At 46.3% G+C, this 21,314-nt stretch overlaps 1 protein-coding gene across 4 annotated transcripts; it reads right to left on the reverse strand.

Annotated features, from left to right (window-relative positions):
- Positions 1-6,305: 6,305 nt before the first annotated feature.
- On the reverse strand, positions 6,306-15,209 carry LOC311588855 (lysine-rich coiled-coil protein 1-like). Of its 4 annotated transcripts, none has more exons than XM_084766917.1 (2): positions 14,065-15,209; positions 6,306-7,304 (listed from the first exon to the last, which is right to left on the reverse strand). In XM_084766917.1, exon 2 carries the CDS (start codon positions 7,290-7,292, stop codon positions 6,690-6,692), a length of 603 nt encoding a protein of 200 aa, XP_084623043.1. In that variant the 5' UTR covers positions 7,293-7,304; positions 14,065-15,209; the 3' UTR covers positions 6,306-6,689. The 4 variants fall into 4 exon arrangements, with proteins under 4 accessions (XP_084623043.1, XP_084623042.1, XP_084623041.1 ...); XM_084766916.1 differs by lacking the exon at positions 14,065-15,209 and adding an exon at positions 13,733-13,896; XM_084766915.1 differs by lacking the exon at positions 14,065-15,209 and adding an exon at positions 13,559-13,896.
- Between the last annotated feature and the right edge of the window lie 6,105 nt (positions 15,210-21,314).

The raw sequence follows: 21,314 nt of genomic DNA on the forward strand, positions 1-21,314 counted from the left end.
TGCACCAGTCTCATCCCCGTCTCTGTCTATAGCAAGGCATCTGTAGTAAGACGACATATGTCTGTGTGTATGAGGTTCTGTCATTTTACATAGCTCAAAATACGCTCTGAGAGGCTGGTCTAAAATCAACTCACGTTCTGAAAGACTTGGTCCTGTAGCTGTGTCTGCAGCTCTGCTTGGCACCTGCCTTAGCTCTTTGCTCTACCCTAGCAAGGAGAGAGGAGGCTAGCTGCTAACCACTGACCTCCCCGCCCCCTGACTTTGTTTGAGCAGCTGTACAATGTCCTTTGCCTGTTTGCAAGGCAAATCTGCACCTGCTCTGGACACTGGCTCACTGTGTAGCACTCTGTGTTCTGCCCCATGGCAGCACACGTGGTTGCAGGGCACATGCTCTGCTGTTCTAGACCCCGTACGTTTCAGGCAGTGGCAAGTTTTCAAGAGCTACGCAGACAGAAATTCTGTCTACAATGAGTATATAGTCTTTACGGGATAGACAAATAATAGATACTATGAAAAATTGGGCAATTTGTACAAAGCTGCAATAACTGAAACCCTTTTTGGTGGGGACTGGGGAGATGGTTCAGTCTTTAAAGCCCTTGCCTCACAAGTGTGAGGACCAGAGTTCAGATCCTCAGGATGTGTGTAATGTGTGGTGAGCATGACTGTCCCCCTCCAAGGCCAGATTAGACGAGAAGACATGGGATCCCCAGCGCAAGCTGGCTAGCAAGCCTAGCCACATCAGTGTTCTCTGGTTTGATTGAGAGACCCTGTCTCAATGAATAATGTGGATGAGTAATCCAAGATGAGTCCTGATATCAGCCTCAGGCTCTATGTACACATGCCTCTACATGGATGTGCCTGCATACACACACACACACACACACACACACACACAGAGAGAGAGAGAGAGAGAGAGAGAGAGAGAGAGAGAGAGAGAGAGAGACAGAGACAGAGACAGAGACAGAGAGACAGAGACAGACAGAGAGACAGAGACAGAGACAGAGAAGAAAAATGATAAATTAGCTGGGTGTGGTGGTGCACGCCTTTAATCCCAGCACAGGAGGCAGAGGTAGGCGGATCTCTGTGAGTTCGAGGCCAGCCTGGTCTACAAAGTGAGTCCAGGACAACCAAGGCTACACAGAGAAACCCTGTCTTGGGAAAACAAACAAACAAACAAAACCCCCCAAACAAAACAAAACAAAAAGATAAATTAAGATTCTCATTTCAAAATAAATTTCTTGTTTCCAGCCAGGCACAGTGGTACCCGCCTGTAATCCCAGGACTCTGGAGGCAGAGGCAAGTGGATCCCTGTGAGTTAGAGGCTAGCCTAGTCTACAAAGAGAGTCCAGGACAGTCAAGGCTTGTTACACAGAGAAACAAACTAACAAAAAACAAACTAACAAAAAACAAAAAAACCCACCAAAAATCCAAAAAAAAAAAAAAAATCTTGTTTCCTTTGAGACAACCTCATGTATCCTAGGCTGGCCTTGAACTGACTACATGTCTGAGGATGACCTTGAACTCCTATTCCTCCCAAGTGCTAGGATTACAGACACGCATCACAATGCTAGGCACTGCTAGTCTAAAGATCTTAGCTGGTTTATTTTATATTCTAGAACAGGGCAACACTTCAGTTCATGAAACAGAATTGGTGTTCCTAGGGGCTGAGCTGATGAGACTGACTTTCTAGACAGAGAAGAACCAAAGCAAGTAGAAGCAGAGCCAAGTCTGGACCAGGCCATCTCAAAGGCACTGCCGTGGAAGGTGGGGACAGGACGAGGGAGATTAGCCAGCTGCTTACTATTTGATCATTTCAGGTTTTTGTTTTTGATTAAAGGATGCAAGAATGCAAGGCAGAGGAAAGATCATTACCGTGAGCTGGAGTTGGAAGACTGGCAGTTACCTCTCATTTCCTTGGTCAAAATAAATGGCTTCAGATTGGTTTGATGACATGGAACTTTAGTATGGTGACTTCTCCTTGACGTTTTCTTTGTTTGTGTTTATGTGTGCATGTGTTCCTGTGTATGTGTGCATGTGTTCCTGTGTATGTATTCCTGTGTATGTGTGCATGTGTATGTGTTCCTGTGTAAGTGTGCATGTGTTCCTGTGTATGTGTGCATGTGTTCCTGTGTATGTGTGCATGTGTTCCTGTGTATGTGTGCATGTGTTCCTGTGTATGTGTGCATGTGTTCCTGTGCATGTGTTCCTGTGTATGTGTGCATGTGTTCCTGTGTATGTGTGCATGTGTTCCTGTGTATGTGTGCATGTGTTCCTGTGTATGTGTGCAGGTGTTCCTGTGTATGTGTGCAGGTGTTCCTGTGTATGCATGCATGTATGCAGGTATATGTAGGGGAGAAGGTCATACACACAGGGTCAACACTGGGTGTCTTCCTCAATTTCCACTTTACCCTTTGAGACAGAGTCTCTCACTGAAGCTGCAGTCTTCAGAATTATCTAGACTGGCTAGTCAGTAAGCCCCGAGTAGTCTCCTGTCCCCACTTCCCCAGGGTGGACCTTGCAGGCACTCATAACAACAGTCCACACTCAGTTTTTACTGTGGGGCTAGAATCCGAACTCAGGCCCTCAGGCTTGTGTGGCAAACACTTCACTGACGGGACCATCTTTCCACATGTTCCTCTTTTGACTTTCGGTTTCTTATTTTTCAAAACAGCATTTTTCTGTGTAGCCCTGGTTGTCCTGGAACTGACTCTAGAGACCAAGCTGGCCTTGAACTCAGAGATCTGAGACTACCTCTGTCTCAAATGCTGGGACTAAAGGTGTGTGCCACCACCACCACCCAGCATGTTTTTTACTTTTAATCAGTTGTACTGACACCCAGTATAAAAGCTTAGTCTAGAACAATGTCCTTCTATGATTTTTCTTTTTTCTTTAAAGATGTTTTATTTATTATTACGTATACAGTGCTCTGCCTGCATATACACCTGCAGGCCAGAAGGGGGCATCAGATCACATTATAGATGGTTGTGAGCCACCATGTGGTTGCTGGGAATTGAATTCAGGACCTCTGGAAGAGCAGACAGTGCTCTTAACCTCTGAACCATCTCTCCAGCCCCATTCTATGATTTTTCAAAAATATCTCTTTATTTTTACTTTACTTGAATTGGTGTTTTGCCTGCATGTGAAGGTGTTAGATGCCCTGGAACTGGAGCTACAGATGGCCATGGGGGTGCTGGGAACTGAACCAGGTGCTCTGGAAGAATAGGTGGTGTTCTTTTTTTTTTTTCCCCCTTCAAGACAGGGTTTCTCTGTGTAGTTCTGGCTGTCCTGGACTAGCTTTGTGGACCAGGCTGGCCTGGAACTCTCAGCAATCTGCCTCCCGAGTGCTGGGATTAAAGGCACTGGCAGTGGCCAGTCCCCCTATGATTTTTATTTAACAAATTAATTAACTGATGAAGAAAAACTCATTTTAGTCAAGGCCACAGTGTGTGTGTGTGTGTGTGTACATTCACTTATGACCATGTTCATCACTATGATTACATATGAATATGTGTGTACATATGTGCTTCCATGCATGTTTGCGTGTCTCTCTGTTTAATGTTCTGCACATTGATACCCTGATTAATAGTCATGGCTCAGCATTCTGCTAAATACATTGAACGTAGACCATTGGTTTATCCTTAGCTTCATCATACTAAAGTGCCAAGCCAGGTTGACCTAGGAGAGAAGTTGTACTTGCCATGATAAAGAGGCCTCCTGCTCCATAGTCTTTTTGTTTTGGCTTTTCTCAGCCCTTTTCTGCTCTGTGTCTTAGCCTTTCATCTGAGCCTGTGAACTCCTGCCCCAAAAAGGGGCACCCATACTCTAGCCCCTCTGTTTGGCAATTTTATACCCATTATATACAGATATATCAGGGCACGTTTGTGGATCTGGGATTCTCACCTGGATTAGAACCAGGAAAAAAAAAAAAACCAAACTGGTGGAATCTGCTAAAAATTCTTCAGCAGGTCCTGCAGCCTGAGCCACCTGTGAGGTAGAAAAAGCCTGAGTGGGACCTAGGACAAGTGTCTCCCCAAGGCACACAGCTATGTGTCTCCCCAAAGCACGCAGGCATGGGCAGCCACAAGAGCCAGGCCTCACTTGACCTTGGACTGTTTTTCCTGACCCCTTGCTTGCTCTCCACCTTGGCCATAGATTCTGGATAAAGACAACACTTTCAGTTCTGGCTCTTTTGATCTCTGGGAGGATAAGGATGAGCTCATCTCTAGAAGTTTCAGGCCTCCATGGGCAGAGTCCAGCCAACGCTTACCCTCGGTGCACCACTTAGAGCGCCCCTCCTGGCCCAGGTGTGGTGCTTACATGATGCTCTGCAGCACTTCCTGATACTGATGTGGAAACTCTGGTCAAGTTGGGCAGCTTGGATCATACAAGGCACAGCTAAAACAGCTACCCACAAATTAAGTGCTTATTACTTCCCGACTAGACAAGGCTAGCCTGGATTTTTCTGGAAAGTTCCTACTAAATACCTCAGTGTTTTCTTAATTGGTGGAAATGGTTTGTCTGGTAGCATTGTATCTATCAGTCAGGGCTAAACCAAAGCCACAACAGTAATTTAAGCAGAGAAAATTAAATACAAGGTGGCGCACACCTATAATCCCAGCAGTCAGGGAAGCAGAGGCAGGTGGATCTCTGTGAGTTCAAGGCCTACAAAGGGAGTCCAGGACAGCAAAAGCTACACAGAAACCCTGTCTACAGAAAGCAAAAAAAAAAAAAAAAAAAAAAAAGCGCAGGGCGTGGTACAAGAGGACTCTATTTTTGGGCAAGAATTATAGCCAAAGATATAAGGATATCAGAACACGAAACAAACTTCCACATTTTTATTGATGAAATCCAAGATAAAATAAATTCATGTTTTTTTTTTTTTTCGAGACAGGGTCTCGCTGTGTAGCCTTGGCTGTCCTGGACTCGCTTTGTAGACCAGGCTGGCCTCGAACTCACAGTGATCTGCCTGCCTCTGCCTCCCGAGTGCTGGGATTAAAGGCATGCGCCACCACGCTCTGCCCTAAATTCATGTTTTAAAAAACTGTATTCTGCTTATTTACTGTGTGTTTACATGTGTTACATGTAGAGGTCAGAGAGCAACTTGGAGGAACTGGATCTCTATCCTTCCACCGTGTGGGACCTAGGGGTTGAACTCGGCTTGTCTGGCTTGGCAAGTGTTTTCACCCACTGAGCCATCCCCCAGGCCCACCTTTTGTATGGTCGAGATGCAAATGCAAGAACCACAAGAGCACCAAGCAGGTGGCTGTGACCTGCAGGCGGTGGTTGGCTTGCTTGCCTGGGGGGCTCAACGGCTGAGGCTGAGGGGGTTGCAACTCAGAGCTGGGAGCCTGAGGGTCCTTTCCCCAACCACTGTAAATAGAACTGGGTCACACAGTCTACCAAAAGACTTTTGCCGAGACACATAGGCCACTCTTCCTAGCACCTCATTTTTGTTGTGCGGGGCGGGGTGGAGGTTGGGGTGGTGGGGGGGGGGGGCGGGGAAGGAGGAGGGGGAGGGCGGGAAGAAAGCCCTTTCTTGAATAAGCTCTACAGTTACCTTCTAGCGCCCTCGACTGGAAGAGACTAAAAACCAGATAAGGGATACCAGTTTCTTGCCTTTACAAATATCTCCTGGGAAAGTCTCACATGAAACAAAATTCTAAAAAGCTGCACACCGCAGGAGTTGATTCTCTACTTCTATTTCTACAGTGTGGATCCCAGGGATCAAACTCAAGTAGGCCAGGCTTGGTGGCAAGCACCTTTGCCCCAGAATCCTCGCACTATCCCCATGAAGGGCGGTCTACCCTTCAGGGCGGTCCTCTCCCAACCTGTCTCCTGAGGCCACGCCCACCAGACACTGTATCTTTCTGGAGTTAGTCTGTGTATTTATTTAATGCTTATTTCCAAGATTCTAATCTTTGTAGAATTTTAGAACAAAACCTTTTGCTTTATATGAATTGTACATGTTTTGCAAATACATCTATTAATTTATCTTGTTTAATAACATCTGGCGCCGGGCGGTGGTGGCGCATGCTTTTAATCCCAGCACTCGGGAGGCAGAGGCAGGCGGATTGCTGTGAGTTTGAGGCCAGCCTGGTCTACAAAGTGAGTGCAGAAGCTGGAGCCAACAAAAGCCATGGAAGGACAGGCGGGCCCTGGTCACAGGAAGAGTTTCTGGGGTGTCTGACTACCCCAGTCCCCAGAACTGTAGCCCTGGCCTGTTAATGCTGCCAGGTACCACCTGCTCCTGCTCGCTGCTGCTCAGAGCTAAGGGTTATAACAGATTCCAAGTGCTAGGGCTTCGGTTTTGTTGTTGTTTAAAGATTTATTTACTTATGTATTTTATGTAAATGAGTGCTCTGTGTTCGTGCACACCAGAAGAGGGCATCAGATCCCATTACAGATGGTTGTGAGCCACCATGTGGTTGCTGAAAATTGGACTCAGGACCTCTGGGAGAGCAGCCAGTGCTTCCAAGCGCTGAGCCGCCTCTCCAGCCCCAGGCCCAGAGCAGGACATCTCCAGACTCCTCAGGCTTGGGGCTGAAAGTCCTTGGGCAGTGAAGGGTCTGTCACTACCAGCACTGGACCGCAGCAGCTAGCTGGTGTCTGCTTGCTTTGCGATCATTTATTTCATCCACCCTTACCAACAGAATCAAGTCATTGACTTTGGGACCCCAAATGCCCAAACATCAGGAGCAACTGCCCAGGATGGCTTCATCCCACAAATCCATCTCTTCTGTTCTCTTCTTTTCCCGGTGGGACCGATGTCTGCCTTTGGCGGCGTCTCTTCCGTCGTGACGGTTCTTCTTCCTTTGCTTACACTTCTCTGTAGCCACTGGCTCTGCTGAGCGCTTCCTCTTGCAGAGACCCCAGTCTTCTCTGTGTGAACCCCTCTCTCTGTGGTGTCTCCCCTTGGGCATCCCTGGCTCTTCACTGGTGGCTCTTCCTTCCTCCTGGCACCTTGTCCTCTCCTTTCCGTCTTGACTGACAGGCAGGTTTTTCTGATGATGTTTTAGAGATTCCAGTCTCTGCCGGGAGTGAGGTACCAGGTTTTCTGCTGTTAGCCTTTCATAAGGAGTGAAGGACCTCGGGTACCTTCTGGACCACAGCGGTAGGCCCAGCATTGGCGCTCCGGGGCTGACATGGTCTCTGTCTTGGTGAACAGAGTCCTCTATCGTCTTTCTGAAGCAGAGCCTTGGATGTACGCCTCTGGCTTTCTGCTTTCTAATGAAATCTTCAAGCTCATGTTGAAAGGAGTCGTTGGTCTGAGACATCTCCATCACCCTGACCATGAATGTATTTCTCTAGAGAAAATGGGAGACCTTCTGTTAACGCATCATTTTACTGAAGACATTTTCTCTGTCATAAGGGAGAGTGTGTTATGCTACTTGTTATACAGTAAATAGTGCAGTCGCTGGTGTTGGCCATGAGTGCTTTTGACATACACTGGGGGGAGGAAAGTATAATGGAGGAGGAAAAGTATTGTTCTTGTTTGGTTTATTTTTAAGCCTAAAAAAATTTAAATCATATCTATATGTGTGTGAGTTGTGGATTTGTACAAAGGGCCCCAATGGTATCAGATCCTCCTGGGGCTGACTCCTCGCTAGACCAGTGCATCCTCTTAGCTGCCGAGCCTTTTTTTTTTTTTCTTCTAACATGGTGACTTGGTCCCACTAAGTAGCCTTAGCTGGCCTAGAACTCACGATGTAGAACAGGCGGGCCTCAAACGTGTGTTCCTTCTGTCTCTGCCTTCAGAGTGCGGGGATTACAAGCACCTGTCACAGCTAGTGGAAAATGAGTCTGCAATCACTATAAACGTTAGGATCTATACATATATTATAAATGGAATATATAGTAGTGTGTTGTGTGCGTGCGTGCATGCCTGCACACTTGCTTGCTTGTTCTGTGCATTCGTGTGTGTGCAGGCCAGAGGCTAAGCTCAGGTTTTATCCTCAGGAAGTTGGTTTTTGAGACAGGGTCTCTCGATGGGACCTAGGGCTTGCTCTTTAGGCTAGGGTGACTGGCCAGTGATCCCCAGGGGTCTTCTGTCTCCACTCCCTCAGCACTGGGGTTACACATATGCTACAACACCCAGCTTTTCACGTGGGTGCTGGGGACCACTTGAGTACTCAAGTACTTTTCTGTCTGAGCTATCACCATAACCCAAATGGAACACAGTCTAATGGGTATGAGGTTTGAAAACCAGACAATTTGGGCTTAAGAAATGATTCAGCAGTTGAAAACACTGGCTGCTTTCGAGGAGGGTCACAGCGCCCATGTGACGGCGCTCACGTGACAGCTCACAGCCATCTGTAAACTCTACTTCCAGAGGATCCAGTGCCCTCTGCTGGCCTCTGCAGACACTGCACTTTTCCCTGCCACAAATACTAATCCATGTATAAGATTAATGCATTTAAATAGAGGCCCCTTGCTTTTGCGTATGGCTTCAGATTCCTGGTGGTCTTTGGAGATCTAGTGATCTGAGCGTAACAACCTAGCCTTTCCGTTGGACCCAGTCAATCACCTGGCAAAGGGACCAAACCCAGACCTCACTCCAGAGGGTAAGCTCACCTTAATGGGCCTTTATTGCTACTCTGCTGTTAACATAAGTCAAGCATATATCTTAATAAGCTATAATAAAAATCCAAAATGTATGTTTTGTAACCCCCCCAAAAAAAAAGATTAATGCATTTAAAGAGGAAAACAAAAAGGGACTATCATGCAACTAAACTGAGCTGAAATCAAGCTAGGCATGCTGTTGCAGGCCGTTAGTCTCCCCACTTGAGAAGTGACCACCCAGCAGGTGATCTTCGTGAGTTCAAGGCCAGCTTGGTCTGCACAGCAACATACAGGCCAGCCAATTCTCTGTCCAAAAAAAAAAAAAAAAAAAAAAAAGTACTAGAAAGAGGACTAGCAACATTCAACGAGGCACAGGTGGCCTATTCTGAAAACCTGGCTGAATTTTACTGTATGATTTTTTTTTTCCATTTAGCTAAGGTAACTTGGCTGTTCTAACAGAAAGCCTGCTTTAGCGGCACTACATGCCATACCATCTAACCCCTGCTGTTCTAGCTTCCTGAGCTGCTCGTTGCTCTATTCGCTAAGTGTGAAGTCAGACTTGTCATGTCCGCTTGAGATTTAGTCTCCTTCTTCCAAAACAATAAATAGTCACATGCTACGTAACATTTTGGTCAAGGACAGAATTCATATACACAATGATGGTCCCATAAGATTGTACTGCTGCATCAGTGAGATGGCCCAGTGAGCAAAGGCACTTGCTGACAAGCCTGCTGATCTCCATTCTGACCTTCACATGTGCCCCGTGACACACACACACACACACACACCGACCACACAGCTGTCTCAGTTGGAGTACAAGCACTCTGGCTACCCAACATTTCTCAACATATTGTCCTCATTGACGAGCAATGCACAGCTATGCTAAGATCCTCTTTCTATTTATTTCCTAAGGGATGTGTGTAATTAAGAGGGCTGCCTGGCATGCTGGAACAGTTTTAAAATGTGATTTAATTTGTAACCAGATCTCTAGATGTAGGTTATTTGTAGTCTTTGGGTCCCACTAATGAAGCGGCACTGTTTTGGATATTTTGTGTGCAGTGGCATATATAGCTCAAAGCTAGAAGGCAGCCCTGAGGCCAAAGCCTTCATTATTGGGGACACCTGACAGCCTAATTCTGAAGCAGATGTAGTGACTGAAGTTCCCACCACGGACTTAAGCTCTGTTCCCTCCTCAGTGCCCACGCCCCCCCCCCCCAACACCGAGCACAAGGATGACTTTGAACCTCTGACCCTCCAGCCTCTATCTCCCAAGGGCTGATGGTACATGCCACCACCATCGCTGGTTTAAGTGGCGCCGGGAGGTCAGACCCAGGGCATCGAGAACACTGCCAACTGAGCTACATCCCCAGTCTTGGCTTTTGTTTTTCTGTGGAGAGATTTAAATTGAGGTCAGATCTGGTTGAGGTGGAAGAATTTTCAAGTGGTCTCAAAAGCTGCTCCTTCCATATGGAAAGAAGAAGAGTGAACTTTTGGCAGCGAAATCCTTTGTTAGTATGGAAAAATGACGAGTGCCCTATAAGCAAAGGTGCCCACGAGAAAAGACAGCGTTCTCCACAGGCAGCAGGCCTCCAAAGGCACGGGTGTGGTTAGGCTCCACCTCCTGATCCTAATTGGGCCTCTTTGAGCAGGCCACCCTTCAAGATGACTTAGCAATCAGACTGGTCATGCACTCATGTCAGCTTGCTTGACTGTCTTGTTTTCAATACCTAACTCCGTATGTGGCAACACCCTGTGGTGTGAGTCAAGCTGCTATTTTATGGTACGTTTCTGCATATATTTGCTGGCGTTCCTCTGAGCCAGGTACAGATGGGAGCTTCTAGCTTTGTATGATGGTCAGATAATACAAAATCTTTGACCACCCGCCTCCCTCCTAAAATGCAAAACAACGACTCGAGGTGTAGCTCAGTGGAGAATGTGAGGATGTCCAGGGTTTAATCTCCAGTGCTCCCTCCCAAAGCAAAGCAATCCTGATTAATCGGAAGTGCCCAGGCTGTTTTACTGGGAAGAGAGTGAGAGCAGATCAGGGAGGGTGGTGACATTAGGTCAAATGACCATGCCCACTTCTTTCTCTACTAACGGCCTTCTTTAAGGCTTAGACAGTGTCAGAAAATAAAGACACCATGAGCTTCACCAAGTCTAGCCTGTCTACCCACTCGGCATTCTTGGAGTTTACGTACTGCCCTACATTTTGTATATCTGCAATTCAACCTCCCCCCCCCTCAAATTTTTTATTGCATTTATTTTTATTCTGCTTTGGGGAGTTGGTTGTTTCCTTCTACCATGTGGGACCAAATTCAGGGCTTCAGGCTTGGCAGTAACAGCCTTTACTCACTGAGCGGAGTCACCAGTACACCCCTTTCAAACTTGGGTTTGGTGGTGCACACCTTTAATCCTAGCACTTGGGAGGTAGAGGCAGGCGGATCTCTGAGGCCAGCTTGGTGTACAGAGTGAGTTCTAGGACAGCCAGGGCTACAGAGAGAAACCTTGTCTCATAAAAACCATCCAACCAATAAATAAAATGAATAAAAATTGGGCAAGGGACAAGATCACCCTGGGCTTATGGGGTTATAGGTTCATGTGACCACACCCAGCCAGGCCCTTGACCTTCCTTCTTCTGCTTTGACCCACCTTGGAGCCTTTTTCTAAGAAGCAACAGTAGAATTAGTTTCAGATTCATCTGATCCCGTCATCTCCAGCCATACTCCAATGATGACTTTCCTCTTTGGTGTGATGCTTATTAGGTCTCGCGGCCACCCTCTGTGACTCTCTACTCATCATTTTTACCCTAATTGGTTTCCAGGCTTTCTCTCACTGGCCACAAGACATGAGCTCAGGTCCTGTCCCCAGTGCTTACCCAGCCAGGATGAGCTGGGCTGTCAGTCCTTCCTCCCCAGCGCTTACCCAGCCAGGATGAGCTGGCTGTCAGTCCTTCCTTCCTCCCTACTCTTCTTACACTGTGTCAAAGTGAGGTTGTATGTACTCTAGAAAGAAAATATTAGAGAAAAATAGAAAGCCCAAGAAAATGCTTAGTTGAGAAAAAAAAAGTGAGAAAAGAAGTGCCATGTTGAGACCACATTTCTTCTGCTCAGCGGTTCTCCCTAGACCCAGGAAACGCCAGGTCATGCCCACAAGGGGGTCTCACTGGTCAGGGGGAGCCCTTCCTACAGATGGTGCCTCATCACTAAGTGCCCATTTGTGCTCACACAGTGAGAGCCGTTCTTGGCTTTTTGCTTTTTTCCTGCCTTGAGGCAACACTGTCATTGCTGCTTTACTTTTTCTCTTTGAGATAAGGCTTCATAAACCCAGAGCTGGGCCGGGCGTGGTGGTGCACGCCTTTAACCCCAGCACTTGGGAGGCAGAGGCAGGTGGATCTCTGTGAGTTCAAGGCCAGCCTGGTCTACAAAATGAATCCAGGACAGCCAAGGTTACACAGAGAAACCCTGTCTCGAAAAACCCAAAAACAAAAATTAAAAAAAAAAAAACCAGAGCTGGGGGAGCTGGAGAGATGGCTCAGTGGTCAAGAGCACTGGCTGCTCTTCCAGAGGTCCTGAGTTCAATTTCTGGCAACCACATGGTGGCTTACAACCATCTGTAGTGTGATCTGGTGCTCTCTTCTGGTCTGCAGGTGTACATGCACACAGAGCATTAATAGAATAAATAAATCTCTAATAAAAGAAAAAAAGAGAAAAAAAAAAAAACCCAGAGCTGGCTTTGAACCCCTTGATGACCTTTTCTTGCCTCTACCCCAGAGTACTGAAAGTCTAGGCATGTACCACACCCAGTTTTATTGGGGGCTGCGGCGGCTGGGTGCATGCCAGACAAACACTCTTAACATTTGTACCACATCCCAAAACCTGCCTCCACTTTCAGTGTCCAAAATGCTCTTTCCAGGGTCAGGGTCACTCTGGATTGGGGACACTACCTCTTACTTGGGTTCCCACTACAGCTGTTTCCCAACCCACACTCAGAATAACCCTTTTGTTTCCTCTTATCGGCTCAAAACCCACCAGGTTTCTCTCCTTCATGCCACGGGAAGCTCAGCTGCTGCTCACTGGTCACCCACAACTTTCCCAAGTCCCTGCTTTCTCAAAACAATTGTCCTCTAGTTCAGGCCTTCCGGCCACACTGGTCTCAGCCGGAAGGACACATACAAGCACACCGGGCTCTGAGCCTTTGTGTTCAAAGTCCCTAAGCAAGCACACCAAAAGATTACTCACCTAGGGTGTGGTCGGAATGCTACCCTGGCTTCGGATGACCCCCCCCCCCCACACACACACACGATATCCCTCTGCTGTCCCCCGGAATATCATCCCCGAAGCTTCCCCATGTGCAATGCATACCTTCGAATGTGTAAAGCCGATTCTGAATCGGGTGTGATAGCCCGCGCCTGTAACCCCAGCAGCAGGGAGGCTGAGGCAGGAGTTTTGAGTTTAAGGCTAGCCTGGCTAGTGAGCCCTAGGTCAGCCTATTCCAACTCTTCCTTTCTGCCCGGTTCCCTGCTCCTGTTGGCACTTTTCTCACCCAGTTCACACAGAGAAAGAACCCGCACGGTTTCGGACCTGTCGCGTTTTAACTTCCCACACGTGCAACCAAAGTCCTCGTGAGCAAAGATCCTCTAGTCACCATTGTTTCCTCGCCCTATCCAATTGTGTCTGCTGAGCCAGGCGTGGTGGTACACGCCTTTAATCCCAGCACACGGGAGGCAGAGGAAGGTGGATCTCTGTGAGTTCAAGGCCAGCCTGGTCTACAAAGCGAGTCCAGGACAGCCAAGTCTACACAGAGAGACCTTGTCTTGAAAAAACAAAAACAAACAAACAAACAAAACAAAACCAAAACCCCAAATCAACAACAAAAAAACAGCGGAAGAAAGGCTCTATCTAACCTCTCCCTACGTGTTGAGGTCCACTAGGAATCCCAGATCCAAGGAGCCCACTTTTCCACTCCCAGCCTCCCCTTGTACCTGAGCCATGGTCCTTACTAGTGCTCCAAAATGCTGCCAACCATCAGAGTGAATGAGAAAGACATTTGGGTCAGTTCTGATCTGGAACCATCACCTTTCGTAGTTTACTGAGAAAAACCTGCCACACACAGGTGGATCCCTGGCCTCCTGGAGCTTACAAGCCTCTGGGTACCATAAAACACCAATGTCTACCTGGCTAGAACCTCGGCAGTAAGGGCCTCAGACGGGTTGGCAAAGTTACAGCAAACTCCGAAGAACGCCAGGCTCTCAACTGCTCGGCTAATCACTCTGCTGGGCTGGGCGCCAGAAGCAGGAAGTCATGCCCCTTCCTTTGTCTGGGTTCTTGGCGTTTCCGCCTTCTCAACCAGAAGTTCTAGCTCACCTGGGAAATAAATCCAATCCTGCAGTTTAAAGAGATCGAGGCACGCCCTCAATTGAGTTCCCTGCCTGGAGCAAAAACCAGAAATGCCGTCAGATCAGTACTAGTCAAACCTGTCTGGCGAGCTGGGCGCGGTGGCGCACACCTGTAATTCCAGCAATGGGAGGCAGTCGCAGGCGGATCTTCCGGCTACTTCTCATCCTCCGGCTGGTTGTGTCTTCCCTTGTGTCTAGTTTGTTCTCTCTACAACCTGTCTCTGCAAAACTCTCCCAGTAAAACTACCTCTGAATCCCACGAACTCAACTCCACGGACTGCCTCTCAGCTCACTGACTCAACTGAACTGCCTGAACAGTACTGATTAGAACTCAAGAGATCTGCGTGCCTCCTGAATGCTGACATTAAAGGCGGATACCGCCGAGCCTGGACCTAAGCTTTCCTTTACCTGAAACGTGCTCTGTACCAGGCTGGTCTTGGACTCACATCTGCTTGGCCTCTGTCTCTTAGCATGAAAGGTGAGTCTGCGTTCCAGTTAGATCACACAGACCTAGAAGGTGCTCTCTTGCCAAAGCAGCCGTGTTCTGAATTAAAAATTCTCTACACTAGTGCCGTATTTTACAAAATATTGTCAAATCCAGCAATCAATCTTACAGGGTTAATTTTTTTAAATTCATCTTTTGAATTATAATTATCAACTATTATAAAATCTAGTGGTGCTGGGCGTGTGACGCTCCCCTTTAATCCCAGCGCTCGGGAGGCAGAGGCAGGTGGAGCTCTGTGAGTTTGAGGCTAGCCTGGCCTATAGAGCGAGTTCCAGGACAACCAAGGTTACACAGAAAAACCCTGTCTCGAAAAAACAAAAACAAAAACTAGTGCCTTTCATGGTGATATTGTCATTTATGAATATATCATAATTTGATTCAGTGCTGTCTGTGGGTACCATTTTAGGGATGGCTGTGACAAGATACTTAGACTTCAGAACAAGACTGTGCTCAGGCAAACTCACCACTGTCTTCAGGCAAGCTTATTACCTTGTCCAAAGAGTTGGTCCTAACAGACCCTAGCTGCAAAATGTAGACACGCCAGTGGAGGATAAATGAGTGGCCATCCTTGGCCGTTTCTGACCAAGATTATTGTTGCCTCAGGGCCAGACTAGGGCTAGCCTCAGGAAGTCCGAACTGCAGCCGTTCCAGGACCCCGTGACTAGGGCTAGCCTCGGGAAGTCCGAACTGCAGCCGTTCCAGGACCCCGTGACTAGGGCTAGCCTCAGGAAATCCGAACTGCAGCCATTCCAGGACACCGTGACACTGCAGTATCTCCTTCCCAGGCTAACAAAAGTCACTCTCTCACCCACTGTGGCTGGACCACAGTGTAGCTCTACTTCAGAGTTCTCTGTCTTCCATGGTTCTGGCCCCTTGCTGCTGTCTCTGCAAGGCAGTGTCCCCCTTTGAAGCCCCCCACTTTTGCTCTCCTCCCATCCCTTTCCTTTCTGTAAAATAGTCCTTAGATTTCCAGGTTATCTTTGCTTTGGCGTCTTAAACAAACAAACAAACAAACGAACAAACTGAATTCAAGTAATGAACACAAGTTACAAAAGAGGACATAAGGGTCATTGTTTTCCTAGTTCTAACTCTGCCAAGATTTTGTTTGTTTTTGGTGGAGGATAAGTGTATAAAAATGTATGTGATAAGCCAGGGGTGGCACATACTTTTAATCTCAGCACTCTGGAGGCAGAGGCAGGCAAATCTCTTGAGTTCAAGGCCAGGACAACCAAGGCTACACAGAGAAACTCTGTCTCAGAAGAACAAACAAATAAAAAAGAAGTGTATTTGATAGTGAAAGTGTAAATTCCACTATGAACCTGTAAAGCAGCTCCTGCCCAAATGGCTACTCCAGTTGTATAGAAGTTTATTGAGTAGTATAGTCTTCGTGTCTTGTTAATTTTGGTGTGTGATTTTTTCCCCCAACTTCTTTTACAATAAAGTTTTAGAAATTAAAAATAAAATTGAAAGTGTATTATACTTACTTGTGTGTGAGTGTGAGTGTGAGTGTGTGTGTGTGTGAGTGCCATGTGGGTGCTTGGGATTGAACTCAAGTGCTTTTCCCAACTGAGCCATTTTCCCAGCAACTAGTTTCTGAAACAGGCCTTATTCTAAAGCCTGGGATGGCCTAGAACTCACTGTGAAGCACTGCTGGCCCTGAGACTGCCGCAGTCCTTCTGCCTCAACCTTATACGTCCAGGGACTAGAAGCACAGCTCTGGAAGGCCAGTGTCTTCCTCCGTCCCCTTGGCCATACCATTCTGGCTGAAGTTGGAAGGCATCTCACTGACATTTTAAGTTGTGTTTCTCTGATGGCTAAAGATGGTGAATATTTTTTTTCCTACGTACTATTGTCCATTTGGATTTCTTTTGAAAAGTACTTCTTTTTTTTAAATTTTTATTTATTTATTTATTTATTTTTTATGAGACAGGGTTTCTCTGTGTAGCCTTGGCTGTCCTGGACTCGCTTTGTAAACCAGGCTGGTCTTGAACTTACAGAGATGCTCCTGCCTCTGCCTCCCAAGTGCTGGGATTAAAGGCGTGCACCACCATGCCCGGCTTTGAAATGTACTTCTTGCTGGGCGTGGTGGTGCACGCCTTTAACCCCAGCACTCGGGAGGCAGAGGCAGGTGGATTGCTGTGAGTTTGAGGCCAGCCTGGTCTACAAAGTGAGTCCCGAACAGCCAAGGCTACACAGAAACCCTGTCTCAAAAAAAAAAAAAATAAAAACAAAAAAAGAGAAAAGTACTTCTCAAATCAGTTGCCTATTGGTTAAATCAATTATTCTTTTGTTGTTGAAAAACATTTTAGTTTGAGAATGGTCTAACTCTGTAGTTCAGGATGGCCCCAGATGCATAGTCTTCCTGCTTTAGCCTTATAAGCACTGGGATTAAAGGCATGTTGCCAGCACACCTGGCTTTGAATTCTTTTAATATTCTGGTCATTAATCCTCTATGGCATGAATAGCTGACAAAGATTTTCTCCTTCGGCAGGTTTTGTGCTAACTGCATGGGTGGCTTCCTTCCTTATGCAGATTCTTTAAATTTTAATATAGTGCTTTTGGCCAATTCTGGGCACACCGCCCCCTCCCCCACTAATAAAGTTCTATTCTGAAATCATTACCTCTGCTGAGATCTTGAAGCAACTCCCCTATGTTTTCCTTAAATACTTTCGAATTCTGGGCTCTTACATTAAGGTCTTTGATCTATTTTGAGCTTTTTTTCAGCAGAGTGCAAAATAAGGATCTAGCTTCTACTCTTATAAAGAGCTGCGGTTTGAACTAGCACCATGTAGTAAGGAGGCTGTGCTTTCTCCATTGTGTTTTTGGCACCTTTATAAGAATCCGGTGGCTGCAGGTGCGTAGGTGTGTTCCTAGATGCTCTAGGCTGTCCTATTGGCTCTGCTTCCAACTGTTAGTAGCATGCTATTTTTGTTACTATGACTTCTTTTGAAATGAGGTATTTTGATGTCTCAGCATTGTCTCAGGGTCATTTGTGCTCATGTGTAATTTTAGGATGGTCTTTTCTAGTTGTGAGGAATGCCGTTGATACTTTGGTAGGGGCTGCGTTCAATCTGTAGACATGAAGAATATGACTTTTTTTTTCCACAAAATTAATTCTCTTAATTCATAAGCACACTAAGCCTTCTCATGTTCTAGTTTCTTAATTTAAAAAGTTTAATTTTAGTTCTGTGTCTGAGGAGGTCAGAGGCATCTGGACCCCTTGTGCTGCAGTTGTGGGAGCTTTTGAGTGTAGGAGCTGGGTAACGGGTACTGCGCTTGGATCTTCAAGAGCAGTATGAGCAGCACACTTTAACTGCTGAGCCAACTCTCCAGCTCCTTTCAATTTCTTCCTTCTCTTTCATGGTTTAATTAACATTTGTTCTTACATTTGTGTGTGTGCACACGCGCGTATGTGTCCTATAGAGTGCACAAGAAGGTCAGAGGATAACTTGTGGAAGGAAAGCTGGGTCTCTCCTTCTCCTTTATAGGTTCAGAGGATTAAACTCAGGGTGTCAGGCATAGTGACAAGTGCTCTTACCTGCTAGGCCATCTCACCAGCTCTGTTTTACAAGGTCCTTCATTTCCTTGAAATTATTCCCCCCCCCCTTTTTTTTTTCTTGATACAGGGTCTGTTAGCCTTGGCTGTCCTGGACTTGCTTTGTACACTAGGCTGGCCTTGAACTCACAGTGATCCGCCTGCCTCTGCCTTCTGAGTGCTGGGATTAAAGGCGTGTGCCACCACCGCCTGGCTTCTTTAAAAAAAAAAAAGATTTGTTTATTTATTATGTATACATTGTGCTCCCTGCATGTATGCATCAGATAACATTATAGATGGTTGTGTGCCACCATGTGGTTGTTGGGAATTGAATTCAGAACTTCTGGAAGAGCAATCAGTACTCTTAACCTCTGAATCATCTCTCCAGCCCCAATTATTCCTCTTGTTAAGGATATTTTGGATATTTTGAATAGGATTATTGTCCTGACTTTCTTAGTGTCATTATTGATGTGTAAAAAGAGGATTTATTTTGGAATACTGTTTCTCTTTTTGAGATGACATGTTCTCCCCCCCCCCTACATCACCCCCCCCCACAGGGTTTCTCTGTGTAGCCTTGGTTGTCCTGGACTCACTTTGTAGACCAGCCTGGCCTTGAATTTACAGAGATCCACCTGCCTCTGCCTCCTGAGTGCTGGGATTAAAGGCGTGCGCCACCACGCCTGGCTGACATGTTCTTCCTGTACATCCTAGGTTCAATTTAAATTCACAATCCGCTTGCTTTAGCTTCCCAAGTACTGAGATTATAAACATACATACCTAACAACTATTTGCTACTTATTTTGACGTGTCTCGTGTAGCCCAGACTGGCTTTGAATTCACTATGTTCCCAAAGCTGGCACTGGCCTCCCAATTTCCCTGCTCCCCAGGTGACGGTACTACATGTACTGCCATGGCTGCCTAGGCCCTTGGTCTTCATCCAATCTGACTCACCCTAGAACTATTTTCCAGGAGCAGAGAAACTTTAGAGTCTTCTGGTCCTTTGCCTCTACCTCCTAAATCCTTAGGTTAGCTCCATCATGCTCAGACAATCCTAATTTAAAAAAAAAATCATTGATTCTATTTATGTGTATATTAGGTTAATTTGTGTATATTGACCATCCTTGCATTTTGAAGCAAAACAAACTTGATCATAGTGTATCTTTTAAATATGTTGTTGAATTTAATTTGCAAGCATTTTTGTTATTTTGTATTTATATTCATCAGCGACACAACTCTATAGCTTCTTTCTTCTTCTTTTGGGACAGGGTCTCTCTACATAGGCCCAAGTGCTCCAGAGCTCACTACATAGACGAGTCTGGCCTTGTGCTGGGATCAAAGGTGTGTGCCACCATGCCCAGCTTATAGCTTTCTTTTTCTTTTTTTCTTTTTTTGGTTTTTCGAGACAAAGTTTCTCTGTGTAGCCTTGGCTGTCCTGGGCTCCCTTTGTAGACCAGGCTGGCCTGGAACTCACAGAGATCCACTTGCCTCCCGAGTGCTGGGATTAAAGGCATGCACCACCATGCCTGGAATAGCTTTCTTTTTGTGTGATACATCATGTTCTGGCAGGTTAAATCCTGCACAGACATAATTTTGTTTTCTAACAAAGAAACCTTAGGTCATATGGATTCACTGTTAAATTTTACCAGGCCTTTGAAGAATCACAATGAATGCTTCTCCAAGCCGCAGAATGCTTTTGTGAAACAGAAAGGGAAGGAACTCGCCCAAATTAATTTTACAAAACCAGTACCAAACCTACCAAAATCTGATAAAGACACATGACCAGCTGGGCATGGGGGAGCATGCTTGTAATTCTAGGACTTGGCATATGGAGGCAGAAGATCAGGTGTTTAAGGTCATCTTTAGTGACATAGGCAACCTGGATTACTTGAGTCTCTTTATTCTCCTTATTGTTTTTTTCTTTAATTATCAATCAATCAATCAATCAATCAATCCTGTGCAGGGCCACAATGGATGTAAGAACAACCTGGTCTGCACCCGACCTGTGCTGTCATTACTTCTGTGGGTGCTAAGGGTGTGTCTGGTGTGGGCCTTCAGGCTATGCTTGTGTGGAACTGGGTCATTGGCTCCAGGCTTTTGTCTTCTCATTGCCTATGACTGTTTTGTCTGTGAAGTACATGTATTCTTGGTACCTGGAGAGGCCAGAAGAGGGACTAGAGTTACAGACTATTGGGAGTCACCATGACTGCAAATTAAACCTAGGTCCTCTGCAAGAGCAGTAAGTGCTCCTAACTGCTGAGCCATCTTTTATTTTATTTTTTTAATTTTTAATTTTTACTTTTTTTCGAGACAGGGTCTCTCTGTGTTAGCCTTGGCTGTCCTGGACTCGCTTTGTAGACCAAGCTGGCCTCGAACTCAGTGATCCGCCTGCCTCTGCCTCCCAAGTGCTGAATCTCTTAATCCCCTGTGTTCTCTACTAGTTAACCTGAAGGATCCAAAGTCCAAGTGGGACTAGGTTGTTGCATACAATCTACAACCTGCCCTGTACTTCTCCCCAGATAAAATGAGGTAATTTATGTTCCCAGGAAAGCTGTATTCTCTGCTGGAGGCATTGTGAAAGCAGCAGCTCACTGTCCAGACCAAGGTTTGCTGGTATCTATATATGTAGCAGACAACAGGGCACACACTCCAGTAGCCTTCAGTCAGTGTGTCTAAGATGTGTCATTACACATCTGGGGTGCTTCAGAATAGAGTAAGTAATCAAACCAACTTCTTTGATGGAGGGGGCTCATGGGAGGCAAGCCCTTTGGCAATTCTAGTCTTACCCTCTCAGATCTGTCTCTCATGTGAAACCAGGTGACCAGTTTTGATTCTCGTCAGAGGGACCATTGATGATATGTCCCTTACTCATCTCCCCACAGCCTGTATTCCCAACGGGATCTGTGAGAGACATTCCTCCGTATCTGTAGCTGTTCCTCCCACCCTGTTACTGCAGCAATGGATCTACAGGGACCTGAATGGTGACTGTTCACTATTTTCTGACCCTCAATTAGTTCTGAATGAGGTACTGCTGATGGGCACTTCTCAAGACCATACATAGCATTCTCAAGTTTTGCTGGGCAATGTAATGGATTTCTTCTCCAAAGCTGACTTGTTTGGGGGAGTTTCAGGCTAATCCTTCTGACGGACTTAAAACTGCTAAGAAAGTTTTTCCTTCAGTTAGTCTGTATCCTGATGTTACTGAGTGGCTGGCACTCTCTAGCTTACCTTATACTTGTGGTCTTCAGTTCTCCCCCTCACTCGCCTTTGGCTTGAAGAGCAGGAACTAAACTGACAGTTTTCTTTGTACTTGTCTGTGGTAT

The sequence above is a fragment of the Acomys minous genome (assembly GCF_964271855.1).
Source record: "Acomys minous genome assembly, chromosome: 17".
In the NCBI taxonomy this organism is placed as follows: domain Eukaryota; kingdom Metazoa; phylum Chordata; class Mammalia; order Rodentia; family Muridae; genus Acomys; species Acomys minous.